At 29.1% G+C, this 23,464-nt stretch overlaps 1 protein-coding gene across 3 annotated transcripts in view; it reads right to left on the bottom strand.

Moving 5' to 3' along the window:
* Positions 1 to 1,117: 1,117 nt before the first annotated feature.
* Positions 1,118 to 23,464, bottom strand: part of LOC129952899 (cAMP-dependent protein kinase type II regulatory subunit) — a 161,235-nt gene continuing 138,888 nt past the window's right edge. Inside the window, exons 5-9 of one of the 3 annotated variants that reach the window (XM_056065840.1) lie at positions 19,450 to 19,545; positions 13,575 to 13,722; positions 13,263 to 13,338; positions 11,239 to 11,421; positions 1,118 to 6,323 (exon numbers count right to left, since the gene is read on the bottom strand). In XM_056065840.1, coding sequence (XP_055921815.1) covers positions 6,193 to 6,323; positions 11,239 to 11,421; positions 13,263 to 13,338; positions 13,575 to 13,722; positions 19,450 to 19,545 — 634 coding nt within the window. In that variant the 3' untranslated portion in view covers positions 1,118 to 6,192. Of the gene's footprint in view, positions 6,324 to 8,459; positions 8,594 to 10,536; positions 10,804 to 11,238; positions 11,422 to 13,262; positions 13,339 to 13,574; positions 13,723 to 19,449; positions 19,546 to 23,464 lie in introns of those variants that run through there. The other 2 variants (XM_056065842.1, XM_056065841.1) reach the window with 2 other exon arrangements.

The raw sequence follows: 23,464 nt of genomic DNA, 5'->3' as shown, positions 1-23,464 counted from the left end.
AGAATAGTAACCGCAACATCTTCATTTTATGATATAACTTTTTTTAAACCAGAAATCTATTTTTGTGGTACCTTTTTGAAAAAGATTGCTTCTGTCATAGTATCAGAAAAAAATACAAACAGCGCATTTTTTTAAAATTATTTTCAGTACCAGTTGATTTCAAAATATAGTTTGAAAAAGATCATCATGCTACGAAAAAAAACTATGCTAAAGTTAGTATACCGCTGCTGTATTCAAGGCTCTGAAAATTCTGAATATTGCAATTGGTGCTTGAAGATTCTGAAAACAATAAAAAAAATCCCATCATTTTCCACAATAAATGATGACTTATACCAAATATTAACAATGATAACAACGTCTAATTGTGTATATGTGTCATATTATGCCCTTATTTTAGAACAATTTTTCACGGATTTTCAAAAGTGTTTTTTTAAATTATTAAGTTATTTCGTTTTTTAGTGTTGTTTCTTTTTCATTTTTTCATGGTTTAGTTTATTGACTTGAATTCTAAATATTTTTTGTTTTTTTAAATTTTTGATTTTTGTTGTGTTATATAAATAATGTACCTTTAGTTCAGAATTTAAACTTAGGGACTTAGTTCCCTGCACCGCGGAGTATATGTCCATAGAACTTCCTAAAAGAGTGATTTTAATTTGTAGTTTATTAAAACAAATTAAATTCGTACACTTCGTGATTTATTTTGTTTGCCACACTTTAGTACTTTCCTACACATTAGTCAGACTTTCACCTCAGATTATTCGGAAATAGCAGAATTTGGCACCTTTAGGTATATGAGAATGTAGGAGTGATTTTCTATATTCGTTTGGTATTTCTTCATAAAGATTATTAATAAGAACCCTAATTGTTCCCACTGCCTCATGCACAGAATTTCCAACTATACTGACTACCCACACTTCCCGGACTTACAAACCTCTCCAGCAAGATCGGTACCAAAATATGTTCTGTTAAGCAAGTTATGTGGGTTAAGGTCGTTCTTAACTTGTGAGGTACGGTCTACTTAAAACAAATTTATCGAATTAATAAAACGAAACCATCAGGTGTAGTTGCAGTGATAAGCGAACAACACCAACATACTTTTGAGTAAAAGCCAAAAATCCACATTTCATTTAAATAATATTTTATTGCGATTGGAAAATAGGTCATTAAGTGTCGAAGTTGAAAGTGCATTGATTTTGCTGGTTGGCAGTAAGGTTATATAATATATATTTTCTATGTATGTTTTTGTTTGTCATATTATAATTCTGCACCTCATGTAGTTTTGTTTATTTTGTTTTTGTTAAAATGTATTTCATACTTCATTACACTAATAGTAAACAATTGATATTTTTTTTGTTTTATTTATTTTTTATTTAATTCATAAAAATGAATTTTGTTTTGTTTTTTTATTTTTTTTTAATATTAATTCTAAATGGCAAGATGGACATGATCATCATAATACATCTAAAAACATATTAAATACCATGTTCATTTTAATGAAAGGTATATTAACAAAATCTTTGATGAATGATGGGGTATGAAAAACGCATTATTGTAATAATTATTACATAATACTAGTTTACTGATTTTTTTGTTGTGTATGTAATGATTTTTGTTTTAAGAAACATTTAATATTTGTGTTTTATTTGTTTTTTGTTTAGCTTCTACAATTTTGCTGATTTTTGTTTTTTTTTTTTTTCTTCTGTTTGTGATTAAATTTACTTATTGTTTAACACAACACAACAATACAGTTTATTTTTTTTGTTAATTCTTACAAAATAAAATATAATCATACCGACATAATAATTTTAACATAATTTTTTCTCAAATTTTATGTTGTAATTTTAATTACATGTTTGTTTTTTTTTTTAATTTTTGTTTAGTGAATTTTGGAGAAAATGTCCAGCACTTTCTATAATTCTTAAGTTGGTATGTTGTGATTTTTCTTTTCTTTTTGTTTTTCATTTTAATTTAAAGTCCCACACAAAGACTAGACACCAAAGAATAGTATGTATTTAATTTTTTAGTTCTTAATTGTTGTTTTAATGTAAATATTTTCTTTTATGTATAATACATCATTATTCAACATATTATTTTTTTTAAATAACACTTGCACCGATAAGTATTTTATTTTATTTTTATATTTATATTTAAGAAGATTTACTTATTTTGTTTTTCATTGATGGTTAAGCTCTTTTTTAAGGGTGGAGAAGTTTACATACATACATATTTCTATTCCTTAAACTATACACATACCGTAAGGCTAGAAAAAAATGTGTCTTATATTAATTTTTTTCTCTTTTGCTTGCCTTTTTTAATAATTTTATTTTTTAATTTGATTGCTAAGAAATGTACAGGAATCATCAGTACATGCAAGGTTAATAGTAAATAATAAGTAATTCACTAGGGAATATAATATGATAATAAAAATTTCATGTTGTAAACAACTTATTATGAATATTGCTTTAATTTACTGCAATTATTATTTTATTTTCTTTTTAATTACTTTTTTTTTATTAGAATTTGTTTTTTTTTTGTATACAAAATAAATAATGTAAGGAACAAAGGTTATAGATTCCACCCTTTATTTTAAATAATAATAAACAGCAACAACAAGAAAACAGAATATAAAATAATATGGAGGTTAAAATAAGTTAACAATATTAAGACGGGGTGTTTTGTAATATTTATGGTTTTCTTTTTTTTTAATTTTTCTATACTTAACAAAATAAATAATAAACAATACGAAAATACACACATTTATTTATATTTTTTTTCTATGGCAACTCTATATCTATACTACAAAAAATTGGTACAGCAAAATTTTGAGCCATGATTGTTTTCGTTTCAAGTTATCTGTTGTTTTTTTTTTAGTTAGATTTTTATATTTTTGAATTAGGAAAATTTTGCAAAGTATTAAATTGAAACAAATATATAATATATATCAAGAAAGAGATATCAAAAACCGAAGCGTAGATAATTCTGAACACATTGGTCTTTAAATTAAAAAATTAGATTTATATTTAACTGTTTTTTTTATGAAACTTATTTAAAAATATTTTGGGAAATGACTTACTAACATTAAACGATTTTTAAAACACTCATCGGTCTAACCAAAATGTTGGAATCCGATTATCAACGAGGTTCTGTGATCCGATGAAATAAGAAACTTGAAAGATTTGGAGAAGTGTCTAATGTGTTAAACTAAGGCCAAGTTTGTTTTCAGTGGGTCATCTCTAATCCATGATTATCCCAGTTCAGGTATCCTTAAATGCTCTTAAGCCAACGCATGTACTTATGATGGAGTCGAGACGCTTTTAGACGTTGATCGTGGATTTCGATTGGTTGGCACCATTGAAGCCGAATCTTACTACCAATGAAAAAAATCAAGTTTTACAGAGCCGTTTTCACTCAATTTTTAAGAATAAGCTGTTCTGACTTTCTGACTTTTGAATTTTACAACGAAACAGGTCGAAAGAGAGCCAGGACTAGTATAGGTAAATGCGTTCTATGACAGGAGTTTAAGGGACTTAAATTCAATTGAATTATTTAAGACAGACCTTGCGAGTATTTTTTTTGTTGGCGAGGTTTATGTTAACGATGTAAAGTCTTAGTTTTTAAACTAAAATTTATAGTCATACTCAAATTCAGAGTCGTTAAAATGAGATACCGAATCCTGAAATACTTTTTAAGATCACGTTTTGTCTTTGCAAATTATCATTGCATTACTCAACAACAATGGTAACAGTTGTTGAAAAACTTGAATTTATCTAAACTAGAATACTTATAAAGCTGTGTCTTAGATGCAATACCAAAAACCCAGAACCCGACTTTTATGATATCTTATTCGTTGAATTTTCTCGGCCCTGAATAACTTTCTTTCATCTTTCTCATCTGTCCTTATGTCTTGTTTTGATGTACTGTACTGTGTATTAAATTTCAAGCCAATTAATTGGTTGACCTATGTAAGCTTTACCACAAATTACAGCACTCAGGCGTATACTTACTAATTTGTGAGTGCGACCCTACGCTTAAAATGAAGAAGAACGTCCACAGGAGCAGTTCAAATAAATAAATTAGGTGGCACAACAGTCCGTTAAGAACTGGGGCTTAGTAACTTACGGGTCTTAACCATTCCTGTGTGCGAGGACTGGTGTCATGGATTGAGGGGATCTAAAGTTCTAAGCCGAATCTGAATGGCGAATTTGAGAACTTTTCCTGGCAAGAATTACTCTTGGAGAATTTGTCAATTCCTCGCAAGAGGCAGTACCCGCGAAAAAAAAACTTTAGACAGCACAGGCAGGGATTGAACCAAAGATCTCTGGCATGACAGTTCAACTCACTTACAATCATGCCAAGGGTACTACCGACATGATCAGCTGGTTGTAGTAAAAAAAAGAAATACACAAGAATATGGCATGTAAGCCAAGGAACCAAAATATTTGTTTTGATCTTAAAGTTCTTTGTTCCTAGCTAGGAAGAAAAATGTCTTATCTTTAGTGTTTTTGAAACGAATCCCTCGGATCATTAAAATATTACATTCATTTTCTCTCAAGTTAAGTATAGGACCAACATAATAAATTTAACATATATTTTTGCTAACTCTTTCTTGTTTTTTTTTTTTTTAAATTTGAAATTGCGTTTTTCTTCTTAAATGTTTTATATGTAGAACGCTTAGAATATAAAAATTGAATGGACAACAAAACTTAACATAAATTCAAATAATTTTGTGTTCTTTTTTTTTGTTTGTTATTTTTGTTTTTACTTTGCATTGCTTTTGTAATAGTTACAAGAACAGAAATTATTATTATTTTTTACATATACAAATATGTTTTGAATTTTATTTTAGTTAAATAACAGTTAGACATTTATAACAATATAGGACTACTATCTTCTGCAGTTAGATTTAAATTTTATTTTTATTTTTAATAATAAACAAAAAACATTTATTATTATTTTCATAGCTATATAATTGTATGCAAAATTAAAAATTAAAATAAAAAATCAAAATCTTTCATAAATATTTTATTATATTCAGGTAAAATGAATGCTAAAACTAGTTTACTTTTTAATTATTTTTTTTTTATAAAAAAATGTTGTTTTATTTTATTTATATCTATATTTTTATATATATAATTTAGTTAATGTTTTTCTTCTGTTTTTGTTTTAGTTTTTAGTTAATATGTATATTCACTTATTGTTTACTCTACTTGAAATTCACATTTATTTAATAAATTAGTCAATATGTTTGTATTTTTTTTTGCAATTTTCTTATTTTTGTTTTTTAATATCAGAAAAAATGTTCAACATTATTTTTTATTTAATTTTATTTATCTATTATTTGTTCTACAATATAATAAACAAATATCATTCTATATAATATAGATATCTTTTTGCATTGTGTGAATAAATATTTTGTATTAGTTGTGTTTTATTTTACATTCACATGATTTAGATTTTAGTTAATTCAAAAAAAAAAAAAAACAAAAATTCACGATATATGTAAGTAACCATTTTTGTTTTGTTTTTGTTTCTTGCTACATTCAATCCCATTTTTTAACGATATAATAAGTTGTTCCCATGTCTAAGCATTTATATTTTTAATTGGAACAATTTCACTTGTTTTTTTATTTTAGCATTTTTAAATGTGTTTATTTTTAATATTTCCAATAAATTTAAAAAAGTGATTTAATGGTAATTGAATTTAAACCCTTTTACATAATGGAAATTTATAACTAAAAGCGTTGTAAATTTTCTTCTTTTATGTTTTTACTTTTTTGTTTATCTAAAAATTTATTGAATGATGATGTTTTGTTTTTCCTTTTTTTGATCCTCTTGTTTTTGTGTGTGTCCATATTTTGTTTGTTTGTTTGTTTCTATTTTATGCGTGAATAAGTTATTTATTTTATTTTTCCTAAGACTTCGGAACGGTTCCTAATTGTTGTTTTTTTTGTTTTTATTTGCGCGATATTACAATAAATACTTTTTTTTAACTTACGCTAAATAAAAATATACATTATAGATGTGAATTGTTGTTTGTTTTTGTTGTTTAATTTTTGTTTTGTTTTAAGAATCATACTGTTTTGTTTTATAGGTGTGTTGTTTTTTGTGTGTTTTTGTTTTGTTTATTTTTATCTATTTTTTTTTTCTTCAGACTTATCATCGAAATATGATTTTTTCTTTTTATTAAGATATTTATCGTGTGTCAGTGATATTATTTTTACTGCCGAATATTTTAATCAGCTGTGTTTCATAGTCATCAATGCTACGTTTCATGATCTCCATGCATGGTCCTAATAGACGCTCAAATGCATCCACATCCAAGACTGAAATAATTTATAAATGTTTATTTGATTTATTTTTTCGTTTAAAATATTTATTTAAGTTAAAAGTATTTTTTAATGACATTTAATTATTGACAGATAGGTAAGAATAAGGGTTGTTTAAAGCAGATAAAACATCAATATTGGTATACATGCTTCTTGTTTTTTTTTTAGTTGAAAACACTTAACTTTCACTTCAGTAAAGTAAAGTTAAGTAGCTAAGTTAATTAAACAATAATTAATCCTAAAAAAAGAACAGAAATAAAAAGAATCGTTATTTTTATTTTAAAGCTCGGCCTTTTTGCGAGAAAGTTTGATCTCTAGCGTGTGAGATTGCTAAGATGCGCAGGGCCTATAAGATAGTCATAGATTGACTACGATTTTTGGAAATTAGTGCTACAATCGAATTTTGTAATTAATGACTCTATTTCGAATGTATGAACAGATTTTGGATATCATTCCATTTTGGAAAAAAAGTTCGTTTTCGGAAAATTGTATTTCGTGATGAAATAGCCAAACTACGAAACTCTCAGAAGATAAGTCAATATAAAACTGAATTAAAATTTAAAGAAAAGTTGGTAGATTATTAAAGGAGGAGAAGAGCTCCCAAGTGACTTAAAAGATCACAAACAATCAGAAGACGGAAAATAACCTTGTTGCGAATGTTTTTAAGCCATTTTCAGAAAAAACAACAACAGACCAGGGAACAATTGTGAAATCTTACCAAATAGCTCTTGTAAACGCTAAACAGTAAATATAAAACAAAGATCGTCAGATTGTAATAGGAAAAAGGCTTTCACAAATAGAATAACACCAATTAATATGTTTGGTTCTGGTCTCTGGTTTTTCTTAAAGAATAACATTTAATACTTGAGTACAAATATTAAAGGGATCACTCACGGCCATGGTAAAATTAAGTATTTTACGTTATTTTGGATATTGCCGTTGAAAAGTACGTAGTTTTTGAGAATAAATAGCTTTGTGGCTTAGAAAACATCATGACTTTCATACATAAAGCTATTATAACATTTTGTATTTTATGACTCGCTGAAAGAAAAGACTAGCGTAGTCTTCTGTAATGGTATGCTTAATAATGGCAATTGTTTCTTGAATGAACATTTGCTCAACGTAACATAAATTCAAAAACGTTGAACGTTCAGTTTTAAACATTAACAAGACATAGGTTTGCCCAAATTGTCTGGTTAAATGTGAAAAACAAATAACAGACGTAAAATCATGAAAGGATGAAAGGAATTGTTGATTTTATGTCTAGCGTTAAAATTTCAAAGTGAATTTTGCTTTTAAAACTTTAAATGAATTCAATGAATGAATTTTTGGGATAACAAAAGATTGTGATTGCACAGCTTAAAAAGAAGTGCAGATACATTTAATTTTATACATCTTACTGCTTCAATATGCACCTTGTGTGCTTTAAATTTTAATATTTAGCAATATAAATTTATTTCAACATTTACAATTTTATAAACACGTGCTGATAGGATATATATTTTAAAGTTTTAAGTAAAGAAATATTAAAAATAACTAATGGGAACATGCATAAAGAAACAAAAATATTAGTTCTATATAAAAGTGCATAAATTAAGTTTTGTTTGTGCTGTTAGTGATATATTTGTTAGTATTTAATTTGTGTAATGATTTATATAAAAAATTAGTTTAATGACAAACAAAAAACATTTTTTTATAATATGTACATGTATAGAATAATTCTAATCCCGATGTTATTAAAGATATAAATTAATATTTTAAGCCCTTTTAATCAATTTTAAATTATTTACTTTGTAAAAATATTAACTATATTTTTTTCAAGACTTTAAAACCCGACTTTTATGACATGCGTAGGCATGCTAAATATTTTCATTTTTAAAAAAGGAAATATCTCAAATCTTACCAATACAATTTTGAAATTTAACTTCATTATGGCCAAATTAAAATCAGTTGCGATATACATAACTTTTAAAAGATTATTTTAAAATTTGATATCCTCTTTTTGTTCTTTTTTTCGAATTTGGAAACTCAAATTTAAATCAAGTTATTCTTTTTTTTGTTGAATTGAAAAAATAAAAACGTATTTATTGTAATGATACTAAGAATGGAATTTTATTAGTTCAAAAATCATAAAATGAAAATTTAATATTAACAGCAAGTATTACTCATCATTAGATTTTCTAATGTTTCTTCGTAAACGTCAATATTTCTTTTCATTACATCCACAAGGAATCCAAGCAAACGATTAAAGGAATGTTTATCTAAAACTAAACTAGAGTTAATTTTTGTTTTCAATAAGAGAGTAACATTTAAATAACTTATTTTATTGCAAATAAGTTAAATTTACATAACAAACATAATTATTAATGTATTTAATTTATGTATGTAATTTTGAGTGCAATTACGTGCTTTTTCAAATTTTTTTAGAAATGTTTACTAATTTCTGTTCATATGCTTGGGGTTTTATAATAGGGACTTGACAACTTTGAATTTAATTTGCTACGTCGATCTTTCACTAATCATCGAACTGTCATTGTCAATTTATTCAGTAAACTCAACATTTTTTGCTGACATTCATAGTCAGAGACTGCAACTTTAATAGTGCTTACTCTAATTTTCGTTCGTAATTCTCGCACTAGTAGACAAACAATAACGACTTTATTGCCGTGTATCAATGAGACAACCCGTTGATCGAAGTGTAGAAAATATATCTGCCATTCAGGAGTCCGTAGAAAACCATTCAAATCAGTCAATTTCATCTGTGAGGATCTTGATCATTTGAAGCGAAACGTACGTTCTCTGATTAGGCTCTGGAGAAGATGCGCCAAGGTGATGAATTTTTTGAAGCTGATTTTTGGCTAAATGTGCATTATTAGTCGGTGGAAACTTCAAATTTACTTCATGAATCACCACTTCATATTTAAAAATAACAGTTTGGTGCGGATTGCATGACGGCGGAGGCGATACTGGGCCATATTTATTCGTCGATGATAATGATCGTCACGTTAACTAGTCTACACTATTTTCTTTAAGGCTACGTTAAGCCATAGGTTATGCCTATTAGCCGCCAACATTTTACGCGAAATAGCCAAGTCATCGCAAATTGGGTACATCTAATGAAAAATAATTTGCGTTTTAGTTAAAAAAAAGTTGTCAAGTCCTTATTGGTAAAAAATTAATGTTTAGATTGTTAAAAGTTTATAAGAATATAAATGAGATGCGCAACAATCCGTAGAGAACTAGAGTCTAGCGACTTACAATTTTCAACCATTCCTGTGTGCGATTATGAACGGCTAATTTAAGAAGGCATTGTTCATGACAAGAATTACTCTTGGAAGATTTGCCAATTTCTCGCAAGAGGCAGTACCTATGAAAATAACATTAGGTATTGGTTGAAGCAAATACCTCTTACATGACAGTCCTTTGCACTAACCATCACGCCACGGTATTACGTTTAAATTAAGTATTATTAAAGTTAAGTTAAACTCGGATTAAGGAAGCTCTTCTCAAACTAACTTTTTTAATTTTTTAAAGTATCCCATTTTTGAAAGAAAAAATACGGCTTTTATTTTTAGTTTTCAAGTTCATATCGACCTCGCTTGAACATACTTTTTAATTAATGTCTATGACCAAAATTGTATCATAAAAAAGGTTGTCATACCAAATTTTAACGTTAAGATAAAAATATAAAGCGGTACTATTAGTAAATTTTGTCAATTTTGTATGTTGTTGATTTCATTTAAGGAATTTAAAGCATTTAACTACTTTTCAAGCATACCAACGAAAATGAAGTTATTATAATTGTAGACTAAATTAAGAGTAATTTAAATGTTAATTTAATTATATATTTTTTTTTTTCATGCAAGAGGTCTTGGGTTCAATCCCTGCCTGTGCCACCATAATTTAAAAAAATAATTTTCGCGGGTACTGCCTCTTGCGAGGAATTGACAAATCCTTCAAGAGTAATTCTTGTCATGAAAAAGTGCTTTCTCAAACTAGCCGTTCGGATTCGGCCTTAAATTGTAGGTCCCTTCCATTCCTGACAACAGTACTCGCACACAGGAAGTAAGTCACTAGGCCCTGGTTCACAACGGACTGTTGCGCCACCCCATTTGATTTTGATTTTGAATTATATATTTATAAATTAAACAACTAAAAATTTCCTAAAAAATCTTGCATTCCTTGAGGTGTAATCTTAAGTTAGCTATCATTTTTCGGTTTAAATTTTCGCGGTCATAATTGATTGATAACAAAAAATAATAATAAATTAAATTACTACAAAAAAACCAAGCAGTGTCAATTATTATACTGTTAAAACTTAATTATTATTATATATGACTGTCTTGTTTGTCTTATATTCTATTATTTGCAATATCCAAGCGTAATTCATCGTCAATATAAGGATAATCGCGAATACCACGCTTAATTAAGTTAATACATTTGCCCAATAGTCGCTCAAAGCATCCAGTTTCTAAAACTACAGGGAGGGTATGAATTAAGAAAACAAAAAAAAAAAAACAATATTTAATTGAAAATTAAAAGCAAAATTGGAGGGAAAAAATTAATAATAAAAAAATATGTATATGAATAAGAATTGCTTATTAAATAAGGCAAAATAAATTAAAAAATAAAATTACTCAAGCGGCAGTAATAAGCTCTTTGAATATGATGTAATTGCTGGATGATATTTTTAATTAAATTAAAGTATGTCCTGTATGTATGTGTAAAAATGTGCTAAGGATATGTGAAATTACAATTAAACACTCTAGACAAAAAAAAAAAAAAAATTGCTAATTCTTTGAGGAAAAAGTAAAAACATTACATTCAAATAATTATACAACTTCAAAGCTTCTACAATCACATAATTTTTCAAAGCATTTAAATTTAATTTTAATTGTTAGGCTATACTTACATGCAACTTTGATGTCATCGATAGCATAAACAGATGCTGCCCTGGGTCGATGTGTTACCAAAGCCAATTCACCAAAGTATTGACCTTTGCTTAGTTGTGATACTTCAACTTCACCGCCATCTTGTTCTATTCGAACAGAAACTTTGCCCAATTCGATGAAGTACATGCCATCAGCAACATCACCTAATACAAACCAAAACAAAAATAATTACTTTTTTCTTTCTAAACAACTAATTAAAAATTAAATCTTTTTAATTGTATATACAAATAATAGAACGCAATAAATTGTTTGAGAGTAACTCCCACCCTTAAGAGGAGGCGGTGCTTTGATTGATATTTACATTTGACATTTAAAGTATTCTTTGACAATTGTGCTTCGATTGACAGATGCACAGAACAACAAAATTTAACAACTGATGAATGTTTCATGGCAGCAAATTCAACAATTATAAATGTTCGCTTGCAGTAAAGAACTTTTGTATGCCTACAATAAGGAGCTTTTTCTTCTTCACTTATTCTGGTGAAACTTAAAAAATCTATGATTCCAACATTGCTTTGTATAAAATATATTCCTTTTATTTATCTGAAACTTTAAATAAATTTCTAGTTTTCTTTATAAGCTGATCCAACTTCCGGTTGCTATTTCCTATCTGGGCTGTAGCCCATCTCTCTTAGAAACCTTTCTCTTAAATTACCTACTTTGTAACAGGTATCGTGTTGCAATATTCTTTTGACATATTATCAGGTATTTAAGTTAAGGATTATGGCCATAGTTTTATTATAAGGGGGTGTTCCAATAAGAAGTTTCATCTTAAATAGTCCCATATTTTGACAGCTGTCACTATTTGATACTTGACAAGTTTGTCGATTTCTTGTATATCTTTGAAACTAGAATATCCAAAAACGATCAAACAATCATACCATACTTTGCATATATACTTAGGTCAAAAGATTTTTAAATTTTGCTTAACACATGAATTCAAGAGGGCTAGTAACCAGCAACGTCGTGTTAAGTGAGGGTTGTAGCTATCAGTAAAAATAAAAATCAAAGCATCTAAAACGTGTAAAGCATTCAGTTAACTTAAGCCTTTAAATTAGAGGTTTGTATTAAATAACCAGAAGCTTCGGTGTGCAGCCCGGTACGTTAATAAAGGGTTTACCCGGCGTCTTTTTACGACACACATTGGGTAGGCCCTTCGGGAGTATTGTGGTGGTTGGGTTATCTGGTAATATAGACAAAAAACCTTCGTCAAGGGGGTCGATGCATGGCCGACGAAGTTGGTAGCGAAATGGAAGTATATCACAACTGTATTTATTAAAAAAAAGAACCGGCTCTTTCCTATCATTTTGAATGTAGTGGTAAAATACGGAAACCTTGGGAACAAGGTCGTTCCGCCGCTGTTAAGACCTCCTTGAACTAAATACTTGCCATTAGAACTCATCTGATTGTATTAATTTTTTTGCTGAATATAACGCTCTTATATAGTCAAATATGTAAATACAAATTTTACTGATGAATTTTATTGGTATCGGTACTGGTAAGTAGATTGCGCTACCGAGTTAGGCTTAAACTTTTTTGAATGGAAAAAATTGGAAGATGTGCATTTTCAAAACGATGGCACTACGTGCCACAAAAGAAATTTTACAGAAAAGTTTCCGTGCCTTTTTATTTCTCGAAAAGGAGATCAAAATATTGGCTACCTAGATCTTGTTAAAAAAATTTTAACTACTTTAATAATGTTTACATAATATTCATCCATATCAAATCAATCATGTCCCAATAAAATCTTACGATACAAATAATCAACATAAACAACATCTCAATTTCTTTTGACCACTTAAGTAAAAACAAACCCTCGACAAAATCAAAACTAGCCCCCAGGATATCCGCAGACGATATAAATGAATTCACATAGTTTAACAACGCCCACCTGTCTTCATATATATTTTCCTAATAGTCTCCATTTATCTGTAACATTTGTTCTTTCCACAACAATAAGCACCAACAATAACAACAAACTTACCCTGCTTAATAACTCTTTCGTCCTTTTTGTAATGCTTTGTGATAAGAGCGTCAGCTAAGTTCATTCGTTCGTAACTCTAGAAACGACAAATAGAATAGATTTAGATTTTCAGCTTGTGTGTATATATTTTTAATAAAAGTATAAAGGTGTATTCGTTTAAAGTTTGTGTATGTATTTGTATAGTAAATCCATTGTGCAGATTCATATAAAACCTAAAGGATAAAGCTATTTATATACGCGATCGAAATGCACATATAACCAACCATCCTATTGTTAAATACATAATGTATATGTAGAGAAGTATATATTTACCTGTAGTGCCTTTAACATAGGAACACTGTCCAGCAGTGTTTCATACATTTTTCGCTTTTTAAATGCGGATTTCAGCAGGATACGACGGAACGTTTGACGGTCCATTGCCCATAGTCTTCCTTCTGTTTCTGCTTGTATGGAAGCAGCTCTATTTTAAGCAATACGTACGATACAGAAAAAATAAAAGAAAGTTATTGAGAGCTATGAACACGGCTTTATGTAGATAGCAAAATAACCATGCATACATACTTTAAAGGCTTTATGGAAAATTCAAACGTGTTAAAAGAGGAAGAAAGGCAATACAAGGCATAACTGATAGTATTGTGTATCGAAAACTTGACCAATATTTCAGGTTGTAGCTATTGTGAGACCTATGGTAAAACAGAGAATAGTTCCCCGTTGCACTGATACAATGTCGCATTTAAAAACTAAAAAAGGGTGAACCGAAACTTAGTCTTCCCGACTCGAATATGACGCAATTTGTGTTTAAATAAGTGTTGGCAGCCCTAAAAAAATATAATTTTGATAGAAATGCACAAATATTTCAATTTTAAAATATTGTTCAAAAATTAAAAGAAATAGTTTTTTTCCCAAAAAACATTTCACTTTTGATAACTTTTGTTCTTAATCGAAAGAATTATCCTTATGGCAGAGCTTTTTCAAAATTATAAGTGTGTTAAATATCACATTTGCACTGTTCTGAATTAAAAAAGAAACAATTGAGCAACATTTTAAACGGTTTAGTAAAATGTTGAAGCTTTCTTTTAAACGATTTTGTGTTTTTAATATCTTCAATTCTAACAATTTGCTAAATCCAAAAAACATACATGCTCGTATGTACATATGTATAATTAATATTAGAGGAACAGTGGATAGAATGGTCCAGTCTATAGTTGGGAGTCCCAATAACTAGGTCCGTTTAAGCTTGTTTGCTTTGTTTAATTTTACAAACTGTGACTATTTACATATGTTTGGATGCCAACTTTTTAATAAAAGGGAATTGTCAATTCACTGAATCAACCGAAAGGTTTAAAATTTTGGAGTAGCTTAGTAAATTGCTAACTATTTAGAAAATAGCTATACTTAGTAAAATTTTAAGTCTTTAACAAAAGGTTCTTTAAAATATTGCGCTAATGTCTTTTTGGACGTGTTTGTTGTACTTATATGTCGTTCTATTTAAAGCCTCAAATGAGACATTTTTTTTTAGTTTCAGTCAAGAAACTTGTAGATTTTAGAGCTCTTAAGAAAGTTCGTATTTTTTTAACGAAAATTATCTCACCATCGATATCAGTAGCTCAACAATTCTGCACAATTAGCTAGAATTATTTGCTCCGAATACTGATTTTGTAATTGAAGGTATACGACCAACAAACGACTATCCCCTTTTTATTGCTTTAAAGTTTGGGGTGTAAAGCAGCTTGAATATGACAAGGGGTGAAAAACTACTTTTTCTAATTTTTACAGAAATGCATCCACAAAGAGGGACAGTTTGGTGCAGTTTGCAGTTAAAGGTGAGCGTAACAGAGTAATGGAGTCAGAAGAACTCTGGTTCATCTAGATTGGTGTACGTTATTATACAACCCATGCCACAATGGATCTTTTGCGCACCAGATTCCAAATCGTGTCATAATGACGATGTCGGCCTCTGAACTGCTATTTTTAATTTTCTTGCGATTAACCGTGAAGGATTGATGTTTTACTAACAATCTGGAAACGATTTAAAAACTTTCGGCCAATATCATCCAACCAAAAAGTCAGTTAGATCCCGAAATAAGTTGGGTACGTTGGAACGCATTTTGAAATATCGAAATAATATCAAAATCTCGCATAACCATGGCCAGCATCATTCAAATATCGAGATTATAGATCAATCTTATATTGCTTATGCCAAGAGATTTTAGTTTGAGGTCAATCGTACGGCTCCCCCGAAATATGGGTCTGGAGCGATGCAAGCTAAGGCAGTTCCTTGAACGATGTTGTGCTCCATAATTAATAGGAACGGTTGCTTCTACTTATAAAGTCGCACGGAGAAAAAAGACTTGCTAAAAACAATTGGAATCTGAATTAAATCAAGTGGATTTCTGCATGGTTTTTTGCCAAGCGGACTTTCGGCTTAAAGTAATTGGACAAATCACCTTGATTTCGGTAAAGTTATATTTAAGGTGAATCCGTTTAGTTTTATAAGAAAATCATTCTCTTTTGAGTATTTTATCAAGTCGAAAACATCTTATTTTGAAATGCATTTGCATACAAATAATGTATCTTCCACGTTAATACAAGCCGTTTTCCGATTGATTTTATTCTAATCACATTTTTTTAAGACTTTGAAAGTTGATATTAAGTGAAGCATATCTTAATTTTAAGTGCGTTCAATTTAAACTAAAATTTTTCGCACTTTGGTATCACACGTTTACGAATATATTTTACAAGAAAATCTGTTTCTTTTTAGACTTCTCACAGGTAAGAATTAAATGAAGTTTTTTTTTCTTAATTTCAAGTTCATTCTTTTTAAAGTAAGATGTTCACCACTTAAAAATCATAAGTTTACCAGTAGATTTTACAAAAATTATCTTTTTTTTTTAATTTTAAAAAAGATTATTTAATTTTGCATTACCATAAAATAATATATACGGAACTGATCTTTGTGTGCCGAATATCTTATTTATATGGGCATGAAATTTCGTTTCAGTTTCCTCTTCAACAAAAATTGAACAAGTCTTACCTTTTTAACCATTTAAAGCTTGGAGTTTAAATTAAAAGATCACAGCAGCAAATCTTCTAAGAAAATTAAGCTTTTGTGAATTTAGTACTCTTAAAATACAAACAAGTCATTTGTAAATATATTGTTCATAAGCTGCAAAATTTCCAAAAAATAAAAAATAATTTTATAGTTTAAATAGTGTTTATTTACAGTGTTTATTTCTACAGAATATTTTACATTTTCTTAAAAATAAAGCTTAGGGCGAACAACTTTGAGCCCGTTATTTAAAGCTGTTTGCTGTGTTTGTCATTAAGTTCCAAAGCGTATAACTTTTCAATTTTTTCAACAAAAATGTGATATTGTGATAACAAACAATTTGACTTGTTGGGATATATTTGGTCAAAATCTATATCAATCTGTAAGAACGTGAAACAAAACTTGGAATTTAGCTAGGTTCAATGTGGATATACATATATATATGAACAAATATTAATTGTACACATTATTGTTAATGAAAATTAATGAAAAAAAAAACTTTTAAATATATTTTTTTTTAAATTGTATAAGTCCTAATTTATTCAGTCTTCATTAAATTTAAATTGGAAATTATTCAAATCTGTATGAACATTTCAAAAAATTCTCTTTTTTTTAATGATGAGTTTAAATTTTTAATGGAGATTGAATAAATAATGCATAGGACAGAAATGTTAGAACAAGAAATGTTGGATTAGAAAATCAGTACTTATAAATCATTGTTATTGTGCACTAGTACACATAAGAAAAAAACAGAATACAACATACCAACGAATATCCTAATTCATCGTTGTAACGCGGCCAATCCTTAAGCAATTCGCCTAATGATTTGTCATTATTCTTCAGAGATTTAATGCGAAGGTTCCTTGTCTTCTTCCAGTTGTCAAGGACAGTTTCCCATGGAGCAACATGATTCGCTAACCAGACAATACATTGGTCTAACTCATCTATAAATAAATATGAAATTAAATAAATATATAGTTGGAACACTTATATATAATAATTTAAAAAAAAATACCGTCTTCATCACGATTGTCTTTATCAGAGTCGGAAGTATTGCCTTCTTTGTGGGATGTGGACGCAGTACTGCTGGGCTTAGTTCTCTTCACAAACTTAATGCGAATTTTACTATTCGCCCACTTGCAATGAAGTTTTCCAGTTGGATTTTTTGAGCCTTGCTTCCTTGGCATATAATATGTCTCCTAACAATTGTTTGTTAAAATGTCAATATGATTTTTTAAGATATTTAAAAAAAAAGAGCCATGACTGGATCGCTTTTTTACGAATCCAAAACTTGCCCCCTAAAGTACGTTGTTTATCGCAAGTAAAAAATTATACATACCTTTTTCTCCGTTGGAAAAAGTCTAACAATACTTTCTGAAATTTGTTGCATTAATTTGTAATTTAAGACAACTCTCTTGTTTAGGCACTCGTCTACTATGCATTGGACCAAGTCCTTTTGACATTTATTATCCAAGATGTTATTTTTCTTGTAAAACTCAATTATGATCTGCCCCTTTATCGTTTTTTGTAACACACTTTCGATATTCAGTACATCTATGAGATTCAGTGTTTCAGAAGAAGAAGTTAAGGGTGATGAAGACTGGTTTAAATTATCCAGCCAACTTGTAACAGATTTGGACATTGAGAGTGTGTCTCGATCAACTAAACTTGGTCCTGACAACGGTTTGCCCTTAAAACCAGATAAAAACAAAAATATTGTCAAAAATGAATAAAACCTTTCGAATAAAAAAATAATATTTTTGTTAGATCGCACCACCACACCCCTCAGAAAGTAAATCTATTTTCATAAAAAAAAAGTATTGATAAAATGGAAACTTTTAATACTTACATGTGAAATGCGCCAATTTAACAATCCGTCTTTAAACAAAATATTTTCCCGAAAATCTAAATTAACCTTTGAAAAAAGTACTTCATGATGCTCCATTTTGCAGAGTATATTTTGATCGACTCCTTGCGCATAAAGCAGTGCAATCGAATTTTCACATAGACCCCATTCAGAAAGAAGGCCTTCGATTGCACTATCGCCAGTTGTATAAACAAATTGATATATCATATTTTCCTCATTGTTTTCCGACATTTTTAGTCACTTAAGTTATTTAATAAAACTTCAACACTTCACTGGAAAAAGAATAAAAACACAATGCGTCTACTGAACGAGTATAAGATGCAACAAAACTAACAAAAACAATGAAATTGTCTTATAAAAAAAGGAGTCACAACTTAAATTAATGTGGACATCTGCTTAAAATAGAGAGTCACCACTTCATTTAATGAAAAATCCGTTAGTTTGTCTACCGTACCTACATACACATGAACATGCACACTGTTGCAAAGACAAAACCAAAAGTAACCAAAAATTCTGTTTTAAGATGTTCCCCTTAGTTTAAAATGATTCTCTTCTTAAATTCATAGGTAGATGGGTTGATTGGAACTGTTTTTTTTTTTTGTTGTTGCAAAGATCCTCTTGCACGGTAGCATGGAACGTTTTTATCACTGCATGTATGTATAAGTGGCGACTTTTGTTTAAGGAGATGTTCAATTTAATTTAAAATGATGCACCTTTTCAAGAAAATTTTATTGAATCAATAAGTTAACACATAGAATTATTGAGAAGTCAGTTAATTTTAAGCGGAAAAAGTATGGTTTGTTTTAGCAGAAAATTCTCTTGAGAATGAAATGATGAACTTAATTGAATCTAAGAGCGTTTAAACGGAATTTATTTATTTCGATATGAAGTCCAGTTGTGTTAAGTAGATTGGTATTAAGATTACCATCACCTTATTTTAAAGTGGCTGATTTTTCTCCGTGCGTATAACATGGAACAAATTTAATTTTGTTAATTTTATTACTTTTTTAAAATGGAACTTGTATTTGGTGCACCCTTTTTTCTTCTACATTATTGGTTTACAAAAACAAAAAGTGTAAATGGTAACACTGTTGCCGTTTTCCAGTATGTAAATAAACCTGCCATTATGAATACGCTAAGGATTAAAAAATTATGTATGTAGAACATTCCACGTGAATTCATCCATAGCGAAAAAATGCCTTTAGCCTCTTCCTCTTTTACACTTGTTTTTTGCATCTTTCGCTTGTTCTTATTTTTGTATATTCTCTTACCTGGGCATATTGTACAAGAGCGCCAATTCACCAAAGCTTCCATTGCCATTATAGCTATGGATTAATTTATCGTTGACGAAAACATTATAGACTCCACTGTAATTATAAACAAAAAAACATTGATTATTTATTGATTTTAATTATAATACGAGTACATAAATATCTGCCTTATTTTACAGCCTATAAACAAAACTCTTTGATAAGGAATTTAATAGCTTTGTGATATATATATAAATATATGTACATACACCGTAATGGGAGTATTTCAAGAAATAGGAAACATATAGAAAGATAGAAAATAGAAAACATGTAACTAGGATTTGTACAGAGGGTTGATGATGCTTAAAAGGATAGAAAATGATAGTCAATTTATTTGGTTTTATCAGCTTCATCTACCGCAATTGGGGTTATAAGTTACCTTGCTTTTTAATTAGAACGATTTATTGAGAACTTAAAGAGATATGTAGTGGATATAAAAAGTACCAAAATTCATGACCTAATTTGTTTATTGGTTAGGTCAAAACAAGGATCAATTCGTTAATAAAAAAGGGAACGGAGATTATCTTAACATAACCGCAAGATACATTTAATGAAAATGTTGCCTTCGTGAAATATTAGATCAAGACGTTGAAAATATGGGATTTTTTTTATGATTATTCGCACTTTAATATGGAATTAACTTAGAAATAATTTTGTTGAAAATACAAAAAAAAAATACCAAAAATGTTTCATAAAAATTATTATTATTGATAAGTTAAGCTTGATTTTTTTTGTAAAAAGGTTTTTGGTTGTTTGGAAATTATGATGTCATCAATAATACCAAACTTATAGGAACTTCTCCTTTGATTTGATTAAAAATGCTAAACGGATAAAGTAGCATCAAAACTTTTCAATACATGTCTACATTTTGAAAATTTTGTCGCGACGGAAACATATACAAAAAGCTGCTTAAATTAATAAATTACTTGGCTCAACACTTGGTAGGAAACTCAGGCTTACAATTCTCAACCAATAAGTTCAAGTCATGTCAGGGATGAAGGAGGGTTACAGTTGTTTTGCCAAATCCAAACGGATAATTTGAGACAGCACTTTAAATTGCAAGACTTACTTTTGGAGAGTTTGCAAGAGGCAGTACCCGTAAAAAGAGAGACAGGGATTGAAACCAAATGATATTAGGCAAGTGATTCTTGTGCGAGATAGAGCAATAGCTGCTCAAATTACCGTCTCTGCTGAGCGATTATGTCGACCGAATATTCAATCAAACCATTATGTCGGTAATAAATTTGCATACGTTTAATTTGAAATGAGAAGTATAACTTTGGATCAACTATGTAAGATGAAGTAATGTTTTTATATTCTAACATTGAACATTAACAAAATGTATTTTTTTAAATCCACGTGGAATTTCTTAATTAGTCTTAGATGTACAAAATAATGTATTTTGATGAAACATTAATATGATTGATTTAGGGTTGTCTTGTCGAATATCTTATTGATGGTACGAAAGGTGCACTGTGTTGGAAATTTATTTTTCAATTACAGTCAACTAGAATGATGAATCAATTAGGATCATTTACAAATGTACAGATCAATGAACTTGAAAATTATATTAGAAAGAAAAAACATAATTTGTTGTAAAATTTTCACAGTTCTTTGGAGTATTAAGTTTATTTCGAGAATCGAAACTTGATCTCCCCTTGACGACCATCTTAAGTTCACATTTAGCTTAATGTAAAATCCTTTTAACAAAATCTAATATCCTTATCAAAATGCCCTTCGAATTATTATTAAAACATATTTAATGTCCAACACTTTAAATGCTTTTATATTCTATTAGGACCTAATCAACCTATTCTTGATTATAAATGTTCTTTCCAAATTCGAATGTTTTTGTTTTTGTTTTGTATTTTAAATGTTCATTTATTTTCTTTATTATTAAATCCACTTTAATCCTGACCAATGAAGTATGTATTGTACATTTCTAAGACTTATTTTACTTTGATGATGGCAAAGAAAAGACGACCAGGTGATGGTGTTATAATATATAAATGTAATATAATATAAATAAATCGGGTGTAGATTTTGTGAAACGTGACTAACTGATTTTCGCAAATAAAATGAACAGAATCCCAGAATGTTTACAACTCAAGGAGTAAATGTATGTTAAATGTGTACGTGAGAGTCCTTATTAAGATTGAGTCACATCACGCAAAAGGATCATACAAACATATCATACATAAAGTGAACTTTATGGAATAAATATATAGGAATATTGACGCCTGTTTTCTGTTTTATATATAAATATATATGTATGTACATATTTATGTTTAGGTAATAGAGTTTAACCAGAGTTTTAACGACCCTAATATTATACAGAATCAGTGAATAAAGGATGTTATATTTATGACATCAGAGTATAAAGCACTTGAGTAGATTATAGTGTTAATCGAATTGGAATAACCTTTTCTTTGGTATATAGGTACATAACAGAACATACATAGTAAATATATATTTACAGTTATTGGACGACTAAAACAGAAAAAAGGCGTTAAGCAAAATACGTTTGTACCAATGAAATAAAATTTGGACAAGGATTGAATTAGAATACTAAAATGATTTCTTTATCAACAAGTAGTATATGAGAATCGTGTGCGCTCTCAAGGAATATCCATTCAGTAGAGGTTTGCTATAAATTTGATTCAGAAAACGTCCGTCGATAGTGATTTAAATTGACCGAAACAAAGTTGTTATAGATTAGCCTAAATGGTGTTATAGGGCATTAAGTCCCTGAAGCGAGGTAAGGAAAGGATTACAAAAAAAAAGACACTATCAAGAGTATTGATGGGAATGTTAACATTGTCAGGTACATTTCTTGATATAGCACGTTTATCGGATTGAGTTTCTTATAAGTAAAACCTTGTAGTAGCGTCTTTTTTATTTAATAAGGCATATTTTCTTTGCTGACGAAGTTTTTAATCAAAAAATGTAAAAAATTGATGACAAGATAAATAGACAAGCTCTGATGTACATGCTCTCAACGCTAGGAATCTTCCGATAATTCTTGTTGAACTATTTTAACTATCTTGTTCCATCGAGTTCATCAGTATGGAATGAAACGATTTTAATAATGGGTTGAAACATCGACAAGTGTTAGCTAAGGCTGCATTTCAAGTTCATTACTTTTTGCTTTATTTTATGATGAAAGTTATGATGGACTTCTAGAAGGAAGGAATACATTTTGTCGAGAAACAAGTCAGAGTTCTACTTTACGCCTTTACATTGGATTTTACAAATAAAGAGGCTTAATAACTTAGGCGACAAATGGGGGTTAGTCATTAATACAAGCAAGACTAAGATGGATCTAAGCTGTCCAAGAACTTAAGCACCTTAGTGTTTTAATTAGACAGAACCTTAATACTTCAAAGCACACTAAACAAAAAATCTGTTAGGCCAAACTGGCTTTCAGCATAATGCAGCCTAAGTTCTTTGCTAACCAGGATATCGAACTCGCGTCAAAATAGCATGTTTTCAATGCAACCGTCAATATACATGTACATATGTGGTATGGTACCCAGGATTTTGGTTATGATGAAAAGAAGTGGAATAAGGGTTCACAAGAGAATCATGGTGAGACTTTTGCAAACAAACGGCTCTCCATTAAAGGAATCGAATGATAAGCCCATTTCCACAAAATACATATATCACTCAAACTTTGAGTAGTAGGACATGTTTGCATTTTTGCAACGAATACCTTGTCGAAGGTTTTAGCTTAATTTAAGAGCACGTTTTGAATTTTGTACTCAAACTTTATGCCTATTCGACCTGATTTACCACAAATGTATAATCTTTGCAACAAATGGGAAAATAAAGACGTAAGCCTTTTTATTGCCAATTGTCATATATTGCAAGAAATCCAACGGTTTCAGTTGTCAATAGAATTATTCTTTAAAATTTCAAAATTACCAACAATATTTTTCATATATAAAGAAATAATTTTGTTTGAAAATCTAGTTTT

This window comes from Eupeodes corollae, chromosome 3, assembly GCF_945859685.1.
Source record: "Eupeodes corollae chromosome 3, idEupCoro1.1, whole genome shotgun sequence".
Classification (NCBI taxonomy): Eukaryota; Metazoa; Arthropoda; class Insecta; order Diptera; family Syrphidae; genus Eupeodes; species Eupeodes corollae.
This window is presented reverse-complemented; position numbering and strand designations above follow the sequence as displayed.